This window comes from Protopterus annectens, chromosome 16.part0 (genome assembly GCF_019279795.1).
Source record: "Protopterus annectens isolate FY-2018-M chromosome 16.part0, PAN1.0, whole genome shotgun sequence".
Lineage (NCBI taxonomy): Eukaryota > Metazoa > Chordata > Ceratodontiformes > Protopteridae > Protopterus > Protopterus annectens.
In genome coordinates this window covers 50,418,137-50,436,082 of record NC_056750.1, presented here as the reverse complement: position 1 = coordinate 50,436,082, position 17,946 = coordinate 50,418,137, and the positions used below count along the sequence as shown (strand labels likewise).

The following is a 17,946-nucleotide window of genomic DNA, read 5'->3' as shown; positions in this document are numbered from 1 at the left end:
CAAAAAACCACAATTGGTTTGGTTAAAAAAATGAAACCCAAAGGTTTCTTTTTGGGGCAAAACCAAAAACCCCACACCCGGGTTGCAAAAAAGGGGAAATGATCCCCCCTTTTGGGGGCCCCACATCTCTGTCATCCATAACATCAATGCAGGGACAGGCTAATATGATTCGGATGCACACGGTGACTGTATGACAGTGTACCAGTGTATTGCTGTATAACCTGTTGTCAGCAGTAATGTTTAATGCTTACATGTCAGGTAGTGTAGCTGTCAGCCATGAATTATTATAGCTGTTAGTAACACTGAATGATTGTGGTCTCCATAATGTTATCCATTTGTGTTGTAGATGTACATGTGTCAGCAGGAGGATGGTCTGCTGTCATATCTCAGAAGGGTATGGCACTGTGGTGACACCATGGCTGTGCCATATCTTGGGTACAGTTGAACACATGTCACAGGCCTGTATAACAGTTACTTCCTGTGCCACATGGGCAGATGACCCCGGGACATGTATATTCGCAATCTGAATTAGATCCTGCCACCTACATGCACACTCTTACTTGGCAACACTGAGACTAGACCCCTACCTAGGTATGTAGTGCTACTGATGTGTGTGGCTATAATTGCACACACACCACACAGTGTTTAGGATGAGGTCTGTTCCAGGTTACATGTTACATGCGGAACATCCCAGGCATGTACAGTATGGTAATGGGGATGTAATGGTTGTATATGGACAATACATACTATGATATACCATCATATACACATTAACAAACACATAACAGTCAGACACACATCCAAGAGACCTGGGCCTATCAGTGCTAAATAACTTGTCAGTGTGTCCAGTGTGTTACAGGTAGGCTGCACACAGCACATGCATAACTGGGTTGGATAGTGTTATCAGTTACTCTGTATAGTTGATGGTGACAGTGGTCACCATACAGTGGTACTTGGAACATGGAACGGGGTACCATGGTGTAATGACAGTATACCCAGCACCCACACCCCACTGTGGATATTGTATGCACTGGAACCCATGATGACACTCTGACATACCCACCATCATACATTGACCAGGACTGCAATACAACCCCTTGTCCATCCCAAGAGTGCTACTACAGGGATATGCATCTAATGCACATACCACAGGCAAAGTAGGGTGATGCATTGTCATGCCTCTCCTATGAGCAGCAACATCACTAGCCCTAATACTGTGTAGCAATGCATATTGTAATAGGAGTATGTGGCCTTGGAATGCTATACCCTACATATATACACACATGCACACATACAAAAACTTACCAGAACTCAGTGGGTATCCCATGCCCATCAACCCATTTGTACAACAGTGTTGTGCTGGTACTGCAAGGCTCAAGTAGCCTTTAGGGAGAGGTGCATAACAAGGTACATGTAATCTCCGGTACAGCAGCAGCCACATATAACTATAGCAACAGGTGCTGCAGTGGGTGTGAAGGGCCTCAGGGTATTCCCAACTACAGGTGTACTAAAACACAGAGGCTGATATCCTCAATAATGCACATGTACACATTTGTCAGTACTGGGGTGCATCGCTGCAGGTGTTCATAGATGTGTACCTGGCTATTGTCCATGGACAGATGGGAAGTGTAGGGGATGTGTGTACAGTGGTATCATGCCACCTGCCATGTGCCAGCAGGCAATCTATCTACAGATACCACTGTGGTGACCCTCAGGGTGAGAGTGACATGCATCAGCCAATCCTCTGGGTGCCTCCTGAAAATGGCCGGTGAGGTGCTCCAGTTGATATGCATGCAACATGTATTACAAAACATGGTTAGTGTCTGTTTTGGAGACCTGTACCCAAGCATGTTCTGTTGACTGTGGTAGTGTAGTGGAGGTACACATGGCATGTGGTGCGTACAGGGTGTTGTGTCCTATTTGTGCCAGTTATATCACAGCTGGGCAGACATGTCATTGTCAGTCAAACATAGGTTGCCTGTACGTATCCAAGCTGGATACATGACATCTGCACATCTGTACAGGGACTGACAGACATCAGCTCACCAACTAGCTATGCAGTAGGATGAATGTATTGACAGACATCTGACACCGATAGGTATGCCATTACTACATGTTGGTAGCCCTCACTGACATGTGCTATACAGACAGTAGTCTACAGTTAATTTCCACATGTCAGATCATTATCCAGTAGGAAATATATAATGTGACACAGCTCACACACCAGGAACATGACAGTGAGGACTCAGAGTCCATTTATGCATGCAGGGGTGTTTGTTGTCAGTACTACAATTAGCAATCTACTCTTGCTTGGGAAAGCACTGTCAACAGTAGTAACGTCATGATACGCTAAATGCCAGTGTGACTGCACATAACCTGGGATACTACCCTTGTATGTAACATATTCACACAGATAAGAGTGTTGTACAGGTCATATATATTCAAGTGTCCCAGACAGGGACTCACACCTTGCTACTGTACTGACAGCACATGTTATGTACATGGAATTAAATACACTTATTAAAGATGTCATTACCCTGCTATTATACCAGACCAGAATGTGAGCACTGATTACCAGGGCTGAGCCATGCTTAGCAGGTGTCAGCATTGCTGCAATATTACATGTGCGCACTGGTAAGTGAAGCCTATATGGTGTACGCGCCTGTACGTTTAACCGTATGTTAGCACCACTTACAGTTGCACAAACTCATGCAAATGCATTTAAAGCTGCTAAAAACTGCCTTAACCACTCTGTATCCAACAGCCCTTGTTCTGCCCAGCAAAATAGTTAACAGCCCTTGAACCCAGGACCCTGTACACTATAGTCACAACAGTTAACCATTACAACATAACAGCTGTGAAGACAGTCATTGTTTTTATTTTATTTATTTAACATTTGTTGACCGGGAATGTCCGACTAGGTTCCACAGAGCCTGTTTTCAGCGGAGGCCCGGGGAGAAACACTCCAGATGCTCCAATGCTCCAGTTTTTCCAATACATCTATTAGTAGATATGTTGAATAGTATCGAGGAATTGCTGTGACTTCTACAATTGTATAGTACATGTTAGTGATATTACTGTTGTATCACATATGTTGTTATATCTAAATATACACATACCAGATACATAGGGTGTGATACATCTGGGAAGGTATACACAACGGTAATGTTTACACATGGCAAGGATATGGATATATACATATATAGATATATGTCTACATCTACATACACATATATATGATGTACATACACACAGATATATATATATATATATATATATATATATATATATATATATATATATATACAGAGAGATCTATAAATATATATATGATGCACTATACATATGAGTGTACAGTGGTATCATGCCACCTGCCATGTGCAAACACTAACCATGTTTTGTAATATATGTTGCATACATATCAACTGGAGCACCTCACCGGCCATTTGCAGGAGGCACCCAGAGGATTGGCTGATGCATGTCACTCTCACCCTGAGGGTCACCAAATTGGTGTCTGTAGACAGATTGCCTGCTAGCACATGGCAGGTGGCATGAAACCACTGTACACACATCTGTATAGTGCACCATATATATAGCCATTTATAAATCTCTCTGTATATATATATATATATATATATATATATATATATGTGTGTGTGTGTGTGTGTGTGTGTGTGTGTATGCATATATATATATTTATATATATGTGTATGTACATCATATATGCACATATATATCTATGTAGATATCTATAACTATATGTGCATATATATCTATAGATCTTTATATATGTAGACATATATAGATGCATATATATATCTATAGATCTTTATATATGTATATATATATATATATATATATATATATATATATATATATATATATATATATATATATATATATATATATATATACATATATAGGTGTTTGTATATGTATGTGTACATATATATATATATATATATATATATATATATATATATATATCCATATATGTATATATATATATATATATATATATATATATATATCCATATATGTATATATATATATATATATATATATATATATATATATATGTTTACCATATGTCCAGAAAATGAAGTAGAGTCATACCTTAGCACCAATAGTCTCAACCTCTTAGTGCAAGGGGATGTCATGTATGTATAGCAAGTATGTATGTAGACTGTTGCTACTGGAACAGGGGTTGTCTTAACAGACATGTTGTGTGTGGGAGGTCACATCTGCTATTGACATGCACACCATTAGTTACTGACAGACATCCTAAGGACATCATAGTACATTACCACTGATAGCAAAGTAATGATCTTGTGGACTACAGCAGAGGTATGACTAATATATATGGAAAGTCTGGCACACTCTGGTCAGTCCAGAGGTATACACAGATCCCCTTAGTTCGAGACATGTGGACCAAGCCTAACAATGTGGATGTTAACAGCTATGTATGTGGGTATATCACATGAATACTGGACTACATATGCCCACACAGTTTAAGCATTCACACACTCCTGTCTGTCCTGACACATAATAACAGGTGGTGCAGAGGTCACATGGCCACATACTACCCACTTGTTAGTGACATACATCTTGTACAGCATCCCACAACTTTGTCAAAAATACACAACAGTTATGTTGGCCTGACAGCAGTACATCTTGCAAATATCTGGACATAACATCACACTGGGTAATTACACTAAGCTGCTAAGCATGTAACAAAACACTGTGCAAACTACAGGCAGACTGCCACAAACACTGGCTTACATTTCGTATGGGGGAATACACATGCACCTGCAAATATAACAGGCTGTACAGGCATGTCACAGCACAGAGCAATACACACCTGTTTGAAAGTGCATACCCACAACCAATGTGAAAACAGCCGCAGCCACATATGGTATGCAAGCTTAATATTACACTATATTGACTGAATGATCAACACCATCCTCATATGTCCCACTCACACACTAACCCTACATATACTGGGTCACAACACAGTGTGGTCCAATGCCTGTCTGTGGCATGAGACACATGTGTGTTTGGCCCTACAAACATGTGAGCTGATAGGGTACCATACACTGGAGCAGCATGTAACATCAGATAGAACAGGACCAAGAACAATGACATCTACCACAGTCTGTACACAGGCCAAGGCACGTATTTCCAATACACATACTGTCGACAATAACCATAAGTACACAGACCCCACTACTGTACACACAACCACAGAATGCCCAGGTTATGTCCTCAGAAATAACCCCTACTATACATAACATGTTAGCAGTCTGTTATCTGACTGGATTGTTATCAGGTATGATGTCAATACATAATGGTGTAAAGAACATATGTACCTCTTACTGCATGACATATGTACAAAGGTTTACAGACTTATGGTTGGAGCCACAAACACTGGGCCAATATTGGCATGTTGCTGTGGTACCCTCATACATTTACTGTTGTAACAGGGTTTGTTGTGACATATGTCTTATGAGGGATATGAAGTCAGTAACGCTCATGGCTGTCACCATGTACTGACTGCAGTCCTCAGACTATGCTTCTGCAGTTCTAAGATAGGTGAACTGTGAGTAACACAAGGCACATAAGACTCCAAACACTGGCCAGTCTGCAGATAACCCTACAGGTGGGTGTTTCCTCAAACACATAACACTGTCAGGATAGGTATGAAATCATGTAGACCAGCCATATCCACAGAAACCCTGTTAAACCAACATTACTCCATTCTGTAGTCATGTCTGGAACTGTTTGTTGGCCTGTCTCCACAGTGTATGTTGTTAGAGGTATATCCCCTCTACTATTTGTGCTGCTGTTTGCCAAACACTGACATGAAGTCCTGCTCACAGTGAATGAAAAGGGCCAACACCCACATGATGTTCCTAGTTAAAGGAGTGTGTTTCCATGCAATTGGCTATGGGAATGTTACCACAGCTGTCCCACATGCAATCAGCTAGTGGGGGACTGCAATTTGTGCAGAGGCCATCAGCTGGTCATGATCATCCCTTACAAAACACAAGCTGCTTCATAAGCAAAGCAGCTGTACTTCTCCATATCTACCAGAGAGGTGGTGAGAGAGACAGACAGAGACAAAGTAAGACAGGGAGGGGGTGGGCGAGTAAAACCTAAACATGTTTTTGTCACACACTTACCAGTATGGGGTTTCAAACCCCTTCCTGACTATGTACTGCTATCACATGTCTATGCAGTTATTGCATGTGCCACAGAGATCATATGTTGGGAAAGCTGTCCAAAGGTATATTCGATGGTGAGTGACGTCTGTAACAGTGATAAAGGAGGGATAAGGTAGGTGTAGTACACATGCCTGTCCACATGAACAGGTGTCAAGGTTGACACAGCTACACTCTCTCAGGGACACACACACACATTATCACAGTTGGCAGGGTCAGGCTTAGACTTCCTAACTAGCTAGTTTGCCACAATACAGTAAAATGCAGGTATCACATGCACCATAGGGGTTATCAGGATGATATATGGGCAAAGGGTATGCTAGGGTGTCTGACATCAGAAGGCATGCTTCAGTAGGTCAGTGGGAGGTGTAGTGAGTGTGAATGGCATCAAAATCATTATACTCCACACACACACACACACACACACACACACACACACACACACGCACACACACACACACACACACACACACACACACACACACACACACACACACACACACACACACACACACACACACAGGTTGCCAGTACTGATATGCATGGGCGCATTGCTTCACAGGTGTGTAGTAGTTGACTGTGCCAGAAGGCTGTACAAGGCTAGGTAAAGGGTATACCTTGGCATCAGGCCACATGACAATGGTCTGCTGTGTGGCTCAGGGGTGTAGTGTTTGGGTTGGCCCACACAGGTGGGTATTGTATTCACCATCCAGTCATCTGGATTACTATTGTGGGTGGCCAGTGCTGTGCATGCTCGCCACGTATGTGTTCTATAGTCCATGACATGGATGGTGTGTGGAATGTGCACACATTCCACATGCATGTTCTGTGACATGTGGAAGTGTACTTGGGGTGTCTGGGGCATGTTGTGTACAGAGACTGTTATCATCAGAAGTGCCATTCCTGGCCTCATGTAGTGAGAACTGGCAATAGACACCAGGTTGACCCTGCACCTACATTGACAGCATGATACAGATATTCCCTGGGGTCAGTGGCACCTGTCCATACAGGACATGTGTATAAGGCATGGTATGTCCTTTCTGGGTTACATTTGCTGGCACTACAGTTGTTGCAGGCATCCAGTGGGGAACATAGTGAAGGAGCATTGTATGCAATTATGTGCCTATTGTAGGGATGGGACTGGATGCCATGCCCTCTGTAGTCCCTGCAATCACACCATGGTTACTATCTGTGGGCAATATGCAGGGAACTACCATCATAGTGGTTGTAGCCTAGCTGAGTGTGTTTGTGTATGAGACATGGGTTTACAGTGTTTTCTGGGTAATAGAAGGGTTGACTAAATTGTTTACCAGGCCTTGATGTCACATGTAGGGGTGTGGATTGTCTACCCCAGCCTCTCTGCTGTTTGACATCTGTTATCCTTGTAAGGTGGACATTGTGACATATAATAGGCCCACCATATAAGAAATTTGCAAAACCCGCTCCACAATGAGTCCAGTTGTCACCCATGCACAGTCATCTCCACACAGGATATGAATCACACACACACACACACACACACACACACACACACACACACACACACACACACACACACACACACACACACACACCAAGTCTCACAGTTGCCATGTCTGGGATTAGAACTCTTTCCTAACTAGTATATCACACTACAGCATTACACAGTTATAGGATGCTCCACTGAGATTACTGGGCTATTTCTTCCCCAAAGGTATATTTCAAAGTGAATGACATCAGCAGGCTTGCCAAAGAAGGGCAATGGAGGTTGCAGTGACTGTGAATGGCCTCAAAAGCATTGATTCCTATATAGACAAGCAAACACTCACAAACATACACACTTGCCATGTCTTGGAATAGAGCTCCTACATCACACTACAGCATTGCACAGTTATAAGATGCACCATGGAGATTAGTGGGCAATGCTTTCCCCAAAGATGTATTTCAAAGTGAATGACATCAGCAGGCTTGCAAAAGAAGGGCAGTGGAGGTTGTAGTGACTGTGAATGGCCTCAAAAGCATTGATCCCTACACAAACATCACACTTGCCATGTTTGGGAATAGAACTCCTATTTAACTAGTACATTACACTACAGCATTACACAGTTATAGGATGCTCCACGGAGATTACTGGGCTATTTTTCCCAAAGGTGTATTTCAAAGTGGATGACATCAGCAGTCCTGCCAAAGTAGGGCATTTGAAATTGCAGTGAGTGTGACTGGCCTAAAAATTATTGATCCCTACACAGACAAACAAACACACACACTGTTACACTTGCCATGTCTGGGAATAGAACTTCTACCTAACTAGTTAATCACATTACACAGTTATAGGACATGCCATGGAGATTACTGAACTACTCCCTCTCCAAAGGTGTATTTCAAAGTGAATGAGATCAGCAGGCTTGCCAAAGAAGGGCAATGGAGGTTGCAGTGACTGTGAATGGCCTCAAAAGCATTGATTCCTACACAGACAAACAAACACTCACAAACATACACACTTGCCATGTCTTGGAATAGAGCTCCTACATCGCACTACAGCATTACACAGTTATAGGATGCACCATGGAGATTAGTGGGCAATGCTTTCCCCAAAGTTGTATTTCAAAGTGAATGACATCAGCAGGCTTGCCAAAGAAGGGCAATGGAGGTTGTAGTGACTGTGAATGGCCTCAAAAGCATTGATCCCTACACAAACATCACACTTGCATTGTTTGGGAATAGAACTCCTATCTAACTAGTACATTACACTAGAGCATTACACAGTTATAGGACGCGCCACGGAGATTACTGGGTTATTTTTTCCCAAAGGTGTGTTTCAAAGTGGATGACATCAGCATCCCTGCCAAAGTAAGGCATTTGAAATTGTAGTGAGTGTGAGTGGCCTAAAAATTATTGATCCCTACACAGACAAACAAACACACACACTGTTACACTTGCCATGTCTGGGAATAGAACTCCTACCTAATTAGTTAATCACATTACACAGTTATAGGACATGCCATGGAGATTACAGAACTACTCCCTCTCCAAAAGTGTATTTCAAAGTGAATGACATCAGCAGGCTTGCCAAAGAAGGGCAATGGAGGCTGTAGTGACTGTGAATGGCCTCAAAAGCATTGCTCCCTACACAGGCAAACAAACAGACATCTAGACTTGCCATGTCTGGGAATAGAACTCCTATCTAACTAATATATCACACTGCAACATCATGAAGTTACAGGACGTGCTAGGGAGACTACTGGGCTATTCCTTCCCCAAAGGTGTATTTCAAGGTGAATGACATCAGCAGCCCTGCCAAAGTAGGGCATTTGAAACTGTAGTGATTGTGAGTGGCTTAAAAAGGCATCGATCCCTATACAGACAAACACACACATTTTCCAAGTCTGGGATTAGAACTCCTACCTAACTAGTACATCACTCTACAGCATTACACCGTTATAGCATGCACCACAGAGATTCCTGGGCTACTCTTTCCCCAAAGGTGTATTTCAAGGTGAAGACATCAGCAGGCTTGCCATAGTAGGGCTATGGGACATGCAGTGTGTGTGCATGGGGCATAACCCATTCATCTAGAGGCAGACACACAACACTCAGGCACACACAGGTTTATATTCCACAGGTACATGTATACAACTGCTAGATGACTACTGACTTGTACAGTCAGGTTACACAGTTACCACAAGCACCATATACACTATAGTGCTGAGGGATACCAAAGTCAAATGTCTACGGTGATTGACATTTGCACAACATGTGGTTTTAGCCAATTGGATGTGTGCTGGGGTGGGACAGGCCTCATGATGGGAGGCTGCTTATCACTGTCACTCTCTTCCACACATCTATGTATGTGTGTTTTTGGACTATTATAGTGTGTTGTCCTTTGATATATGTGTGTATCCCTATCCAATGTGTGCACAAAGCATGACTGGAGTGTACTGAGGAGTGATTGCACTAACATCTGCAACTGTCAGTTATGTATGGTCCACTGATGTTGCCAGACATGGGCTTCATTTCTGCAAGTGTGGGAGCATGCCCAGTATAACCTTCTATATTGAATGCCTGAATCCATTCCAGGTAGATTGTAATCTAGTGCAGACTTTTGTGTTCTACATCTACAGCCAGCAAACTGTTTCTGCAGGATATCTGTAGATCGGTTGACAATATGGAGTCGAAATGGACAAAGGATAGTGGGTTACTGTAGATAGTTGTGTCTGTGTTCCTTCTGATACATGGTATTGGTGTTAGCAAAGATATTGAGACATATGCACTGTTTTACACTGTGATATTTTATGTCACTGTTAGGTATACAGTGATGCCCTGGGGAACACAGGGTGAATGCAGTTGTGTCCAGTATTGTGGTCTGCAGCCTACATATTCTTGCACAATCATGCCATTCTGGATGGGAATCTGCAGACACTTGCTGCTGAGTCTGTGTAAATGGTTCAGCACCTTGGTACAGTGATAGCTGAGGATTCCATGCTTGTACATCCATCAATGTGACAGTATGGCCATATCCTGCTATGGCCATACCTCACAGCTATACAGATTCACACAGGTTATCCACAGGCAGGGGTGATAATTCTGGACATTACCCCTTCACATTGTGGTTTACTAGCAGGTTTGTAGCCACCCATTCTTGTATTTCCAGCCAGGGACAGTATGTGCACACAGCTGAGTTTTTGGACTTTACAAACTCCATGCCACCCATGCTCCTACCCCCCCCCCCATTATTCTACCCTCTTCCAAATATTATGCAAACATTATCTGATATGTTCCCTATAGTTATCACCTCATCCCAGCAGTAATTTGGTGTTGGTCTACAGTTCATGCAGTAGGACATGGTGGGCGTGTTACTGAGATTTGTCCACATGCCTTGCATTTGGGTTCTGTGGACTGTGTTATGTTGTTATTTGGGAGTCCATGACATAACATACATTGGCAGTATGGGTGAGACACTGGCCTTTGGCAAAGGACTGTAGGTCATTTTTTAGTGATGCAGGCCAGCTGTAACAGGCCATTGCATTGTGTCACTCCTATGATCCCAGACTGCAATACATTATATTCCCCTGGAGTGACAGGGTAGGTGTGCAAGGTGTTCATGCCAATACTTTCTGTCATTATTGATCCAGTGGAGTGGATGCTGACAGGGTGCTGTTTACAGCTAGGGACACACCTGCATGGGACACCTGTTCTGCATGCTGCATTCTTTAGCTATTGCCATACAGAGGTGGGGGCCGTATTGTACTTATTCCCAACAGCAGGGATAAGACTGGAGAGGTACCTGTGTGTTGTAGTGGGGTGAGCTGGGTGCATGTGTGCTATGGACACTACTTGCATCTTACTTACAGATATGCATGGGGCATTCCACTTATGCTGGCTTGTGCAGGGACATCAGCTGTTTCTAAATACTTTATACCTATGACCTTTGTGGTCTGCCAGTGTTTGGCCAGACAACATCAGTATTCCCCTACTACAAGCCGAAATAATGTGCTGCTAAACTGTATGTACAATTCCAAGGGTGTGCCCATTTGCCAGTTACATATTATACACTGTCTGTCTGGGGTACTTCCCCCTGTGTACTGCTTGTATGTCTGGGCCCACATTCATCTCATGTCCATCTTTCAGATGGTGACACATACTACTTCTAAACATTTACCATGGCTTACTGCTGGAATGTGTTTTGCTGGGAAGCATTGTTTTTGGCACTGCAGTTTTAAGAACTTGGCCCTGCCATTGGCAGTACTGGCCAATGGCCACCAGGACAAACCTCACCATGCATACATACTGACCACTCTCACACAATATATGACACACACCAACCTAACACACACAGTCCTGCGTACTGTACACATGATACAATCTATCCAGCTACCTTGGTCAGCTCAGGCAATCTGTGCTCCACTGTTATTATACCTACACATACATGTTACTACATTTCTACATATGACTGGGGACACACCTGACTGTTATTACATTTCTACATAGGATTGGGGGGCACACCTGACTGTTACTATATTTCTACATAGGATTGGGGGGCGCACCTGACTGTTACTACATTTCTACATAGGACTGGGGGGGGGCACACCTGACTGTTACTACATTTATACATAGGATTGGCGGGGGGCACCTGACTGTTACTACATTTCTACATAGGATTGAGGGGCACACCTAACTGTTACTACATTTCTGCATAGGACTGGGGAGGGCACACCTGACACTTTTACACATTTGCTATGACAGTGCTGGTATTTCAGGTACTCCATTTCATTCTGTAGTCTAACCTATCATGCTGACTAGAGACATATCAGTGTACTACAGGTCTTAGGTTTGATTGACCTACATTTCAATTTCTGACTTCTTACTCTTCAGAACTAACATCCCACTACCTGACTTGTTGTAGTCTGTCTGTGTAGGTCTGGGGGGGTGTTTGCCATAGCCATCAATCAGAGGCCTTTGCACAGCCTTTGTTTGTGTTTGTATACACCTGTCATGCTGGTTGAGACTGTTGTTGGGTATGTGAGCCTCGCTGACTGGCATGTGTGTGTCCTATGAACGCGCATGTGACCCAGCACATTTCCTGCAGTGAGTTTTGTCACCTTGTCTAGTACTGGCTGCTATGGTGACACCAGTATTTGTTACAGATCTCGTGCTGCCACTATAGGTGTCTACTATCTGCTGGCATCCCATTCAGCCATCCAATTCCCTTGCATGCTCACATCCATACCATAGATACAAGTCACAACACATACTACTCCATTCGGCAATTGGTAGGAAGAGTGACTTACCTTGTGGCTGTGCCAGTACTGAGGATGGTGCTGGAGGGCTGACTATGTTGGATGCACATAGTACACTCCCTATACATGGTTAAGCACAAGCAGTGTCATGTTTGGCATCCCTTTTACTGTATGGGTGAATCAGAGAGATGTGTCATTCCCTGGGTTCCTACCATGTCAGTGTATGTGCTATGCATTGCCTCTTTGCCACAGCTTGGGCTTACTGGGCACACCTCCTTCTGCCTACTGGGGCATGCTCAGGTTGTTCCTCCTCCGAGTCACTCTGTGCCTGTGCAGGCCTTGGCAATGGTAGGGGGGGCTGTGTGGTCCTGCCCCATGCTGTTTATACTACAGCTGTTTCCACAGGATCATATTGTGTAGCATGGCACATACGATGACAATTTGGGTACATGTAGCTTGTGAGTACTGCAAGGATCCACCAGATGCATCCAGGCACTGGAACCATGATTTTAACATCCCAAACACATGCTCAGTTATGATTCTGGTCTGTGCATGTGCCTCATTATGGAGTTCTTGTTCATGTGTGTGTGTGTATTTCTGTGTAACCAGCATCCCACACTAGGTGACCGTAAGTGATGTCCCCAATGGCAAATCTCTGGTACAGTTGCATCAGATGCCAAATGTGGGAGTCGTGATAGCTTCCAGGGCAGCCAGCACACACATTCATTATAATGCCCAGGGCATCGCACACAATCTGGCAGTTGATGGAGGGGAAGCCCTTGTGGTTGATGTAGACCCTACCCTGGCCACCGGGTGGTGGTTTGACGCATATGTGCGTGCAGTCTATAGCACCCACTACAGCAGGGTATTCTTCTATTTTGTGGAAGAGATGCATATTGCTGCCCAACTCCTCACAGGTGATGTGGAAATATATGTGTTCACCGGCATGTGCTGACATGGCATCCAGGAACTGGTGGAGTACCCTGGATGCTGATGCCTGTGAGATCCCCATGATATCCCCAGTTGGCCTTTGGAAAGTATCTGTGGCTAGTATTCTAAGGCCTACACATACCTTGGGTTCCCCTCTGTTGGTTCTGTGTGTGGTGTGGCCAGCACAGTTCAACAATTTGCTGTAGGAGGTCCCTGTCCACCCTATGGTGCTCCACTATCTCCATCTCATGTAGCCCCTGATAGGTTACCCTGGGTCTATACACTCTTCTCCTTCTCCTTCTCCTCTCTGTGGGTTGGTCATCAGCATTCTCATCCTCAGCACCCTCAGCCTCTTCCACATGTTGATTTATGATAGCTGCTGCAGCCCCTATCATTTTGTTGCTTTTGTTTGGTAAAATTTCCCCACTTGTGTACACTGGTGGTGTAGAGTTTGTGGGAAAAAACAGAGGGTAAGATGTTTGCATAGTTTATAGCAGTGTGCTGAACTGGGCTGCTGCCTGTGTAATTGGCTGATTTTGATACATCTCACCTGCCAGCTATGCTAGTTCTCCTTGATTACCTTCCTACTGATGTTTTCCCTTCCCATTGCCTTCCTGTTTAAGCTCAGGGGTGCACCATGCAAACACAGTGCACAGATATGAATGGCGCTGCTATTTCCTGGTTTACTTTTTTTCCCTCTTTAAAACACAGTGCGTAGTGCGCACACCCATTTAGGCAATGGAAAGAGTGCTAGGCGGCCTCAGACACACACCCTTGCTTAGCTCTGCTAAACTACGGCAAACCTGAGCCACAGGGCTCCAATAAGCTTACAGTATGCCTGACACACCCCTTTATGATGTCAGCTAGATCTTAGGCTTGCACCATGGCCTTCCTGCACTGACATGGTTGGGTGCAGGCTAGCCTTGAGGGGGAATCCAGGATTCAGTATCATTCCTCTGACTAACTTAACTCTGCCTTTACTCTCCTTTCTTCCCACCTCCTCTTACCCCTCATATACCAGTTCTTCTTACTATTCTCTCTCTCTCTCTCTCTCTTCTTACTTTACACTTAATCTCTTCCTACCCCCTCCTCTCTACCCCTGCTATAACTCTCACTTGATTCCTATGCAAGGCTCCTTTCACTTCTACTTTTATATTCTCCACTGTATAAACTAAGGTATTTTGAAAATACGTTCTGACAGGTTTTGTAAATATTTAGTGAAATGTCGTTTTCATCTGTAATTGTCTAAATTTGTATAATGTCTTATGAAGCTTTTCTCCCCAGGACTCCATTGAAAACGGGCTCTTCTTGGCCCAATGGACTATCCTGGTAAACAAACTGTAAAATAAAATAAATAAATAAATCAATAAATTCCCCTCATTTGCATAGGATTGTCTGCTAATGCTTAGTTGCAAGTCCCACACTGAGCCTTCCCCCTTAACAACCACTATTCACTGGCCATGTTGTCTTCTACCTACCATTGAGTATAATGGCTAAATTTTGAATATGGATAGAATGCTTATTTCAAGTTTTTTTTAAATTTTTGGCCCAATCCCATTTGCGCGCCACTGTCCTATGCTTAAACAGCCGAAATCGGCTAATAAAAAATTAAAGTTATTTTTTTTTTTACTTTTGCAACTGTTTTCCATGCCAGTGGCCATATATTTGGCCATGGGCATGCTTTCCACATAATATACATACTTTATTTGGAGCTGTCATGGCTCCATTTTGTAGTTTGCAGAAATGTACTTGGTTACCAACAGAGTACATTTCTGCAGACTACACTAGTCCTGCATGACCGGCTGCCAGCTTTTTGGATTGCAAATTCACCTCACTTGCATAGTTTTCACCTGCAAATGTGGTAATTTGCATACAGCAGCTGTGTTCGTGCACGTCCCGGGAGCTTATTCCTGGATCTCACGGTGGCCATATTGCCTGCAGTAGCTCCTGCACTATTCCTGCATGCCATGCAGAGCTTGCTGAATCCTGGGGTGAATCTATCCCCTTACCTAACCCTTATGTTAACCATCATCTATGAACACTTGTATATTCAGTTTTATACATCTTCACAACCACCAAAAGAGATAAAATGACAACATATAAAATATCACATAAAAGGAAGTACATAAAGATAAATAGCATGTACTAACATAGTTGTATTATGTTATTAAAATGTTACTTAACAATTCAGTTAAAGTTAAAATTTCTCTAAAATGAAATATTAAATTTTACTAAATGCCTTTGAAAAATAACAGTTCAATAACTTATCAACAAATTGAAATAAATATTTTTTTTTCAAAATGAATTATTATCACTCTTATATTTAAAAAAAAAACAATAAAATACAATCTCATTACAAAGATCTTGAACTCTGGCTTTGCCATCATGACCAAACTATGCCAAGCATGAGTAAATCCAAGTGTAACTAATGACCAAACTTGGAATGTTCTTATAATATTCTTTTTGGCTACACTACAGTGATGCAGTGGTTAGTGTTGTTGCCTCACAGCAAGAGGTTTTCCAGTTCGATTCTTAACTGGGGTGCCTTCTGTGCGGAGTCTGCATGTCCTCCCTCTGGTCACGTGGGTTTCCTCCGGGTGCTCCCATTTCCTCTCACATCCCTAAAGACATGCTCTAGTTGGATTGGACACTCTAAATTGGCCCTAGGTGTGAGTGTGTGCATGTGTGTTCCTTCTGTGGAAGGTTGGGCCCTGGGCTGGCAACTCAACACAGTAAAAACTCTACTGCCAATCATGAGCAGACAGGTGATTGACTGTGGTGACCCCTAACTGGGAAAAGCCGAAAGAAGAAGATTCTTTTTGGCTACACTGTTCAATTCCAGTCTGTACAGTAATGTGCATTTACAATGAAACAGTAACAAAACTAGTCTTACATTTACCTTGTACTCTGAAAAACAATGGTTCACTACTTGTAGAGTTCAGAATTCGACTACTTATTGCTGTTTCATACCGGCATGTGTAATTTCCTTCATTTGAACTATTAGCATTGATGATTGTATAAATAAAAGATGAAGTGTTCTTAAGCTCTTCAGCAATGGAAGTATAGATTAATTCATCTTCTTTATAAAAAAAGGCCTTGTTTGCTTTAAAAATATGTGGTACTTCACAATACATGTTGACAGTGTCTCCTTTATACACATCTGACCGTGCAGTGATGTTTGGTTTTACTGGAGTATCTGGAAAAAAGGACAAGACAAAATATGTTAAATCATTTGGTAATAATATTTAAATAAAAATGCTATAACTTGTAAAACTATTATTAAGCAAAATGAGCAAAATGAACTGCATTCTTAATGGATCACCTCCCACACCCCACCCCCACTGATGGGTAGAAACTGTTGCTCACATTGCATTTGCTGCTAGGTTTGCAATGTAATATATAATATAATATGTAGCGAACATTCCAAACATTACAATTTTCAGTTCTGTTTTTCTAAGTGAACTCTGCTTACCACAATAGCAAACACTTAGGATGCAGTGATCTGCCTACTGATCTGACAAGTGCTTACCTATTTAGCACTTTTAAGGAAGAAACTAATCTCCTTTTAGGTGACAAGAAGTATATGGTATGGCACTTTGGGCAGTGTAGAGACAAAATGAAGTCACCTAAAACTTAACTTCTTGTTTGGTAATCAAATGTATATATAAGTATAAATGCATGTATGTATGCATGTATGTATATATGTATGCATGCATGTATGCATGTATGTATGCATGTATGTATATATGTATTCATGCATGTATGCATGTATGCATGCATGTATGTATGTATGTAAATATGCATGTATGTACGCATATATGAATGTATGCATCTATATATATATATATATATATATATATATATATATATATATATATGTATGCATGCATATATGTATGTATCCATGTATGTATATATGTATGTATGTATGCATGCATGTATGTATATATGTATGTATGTATGCATGTATGAATATATGTATGTATGTATGCATGCATGTATATATGGATGTTTGTATGTATGTATGTATATAAAGGAGGCCAATATGCAGTATAACTGCACAACTTTAAAAAAATGCT

The 17,946-nt window shown here is 42.3% G+C and overlaps 1 protein-coding gene across 1 annotated transcript in view; it reads right to left on the bottom strand.

Annotated features, from left to right (window-relative positions):
• Positions 1-17,058, bottom strand: part of LOC122790978 — a 436,865-nt gene extending 419,807 nt beyond the window's left edge. Inside the window, exon 1 of the mRNA XM_044058701.1 lies at positions 16,767-17,058. Within this exon, the coding sequence (XP_043914636.1) occupies positions 16,767-17,001 (235 nt within the window). The 5' untranslated portion in view covers positions 17,002-17,058. The remainder of the gene's footprint in view (positions 1-16,766) is intronic.
• Between the last annotated feature and the right edge of the window lie 888 nt (positions 17,059-17,946).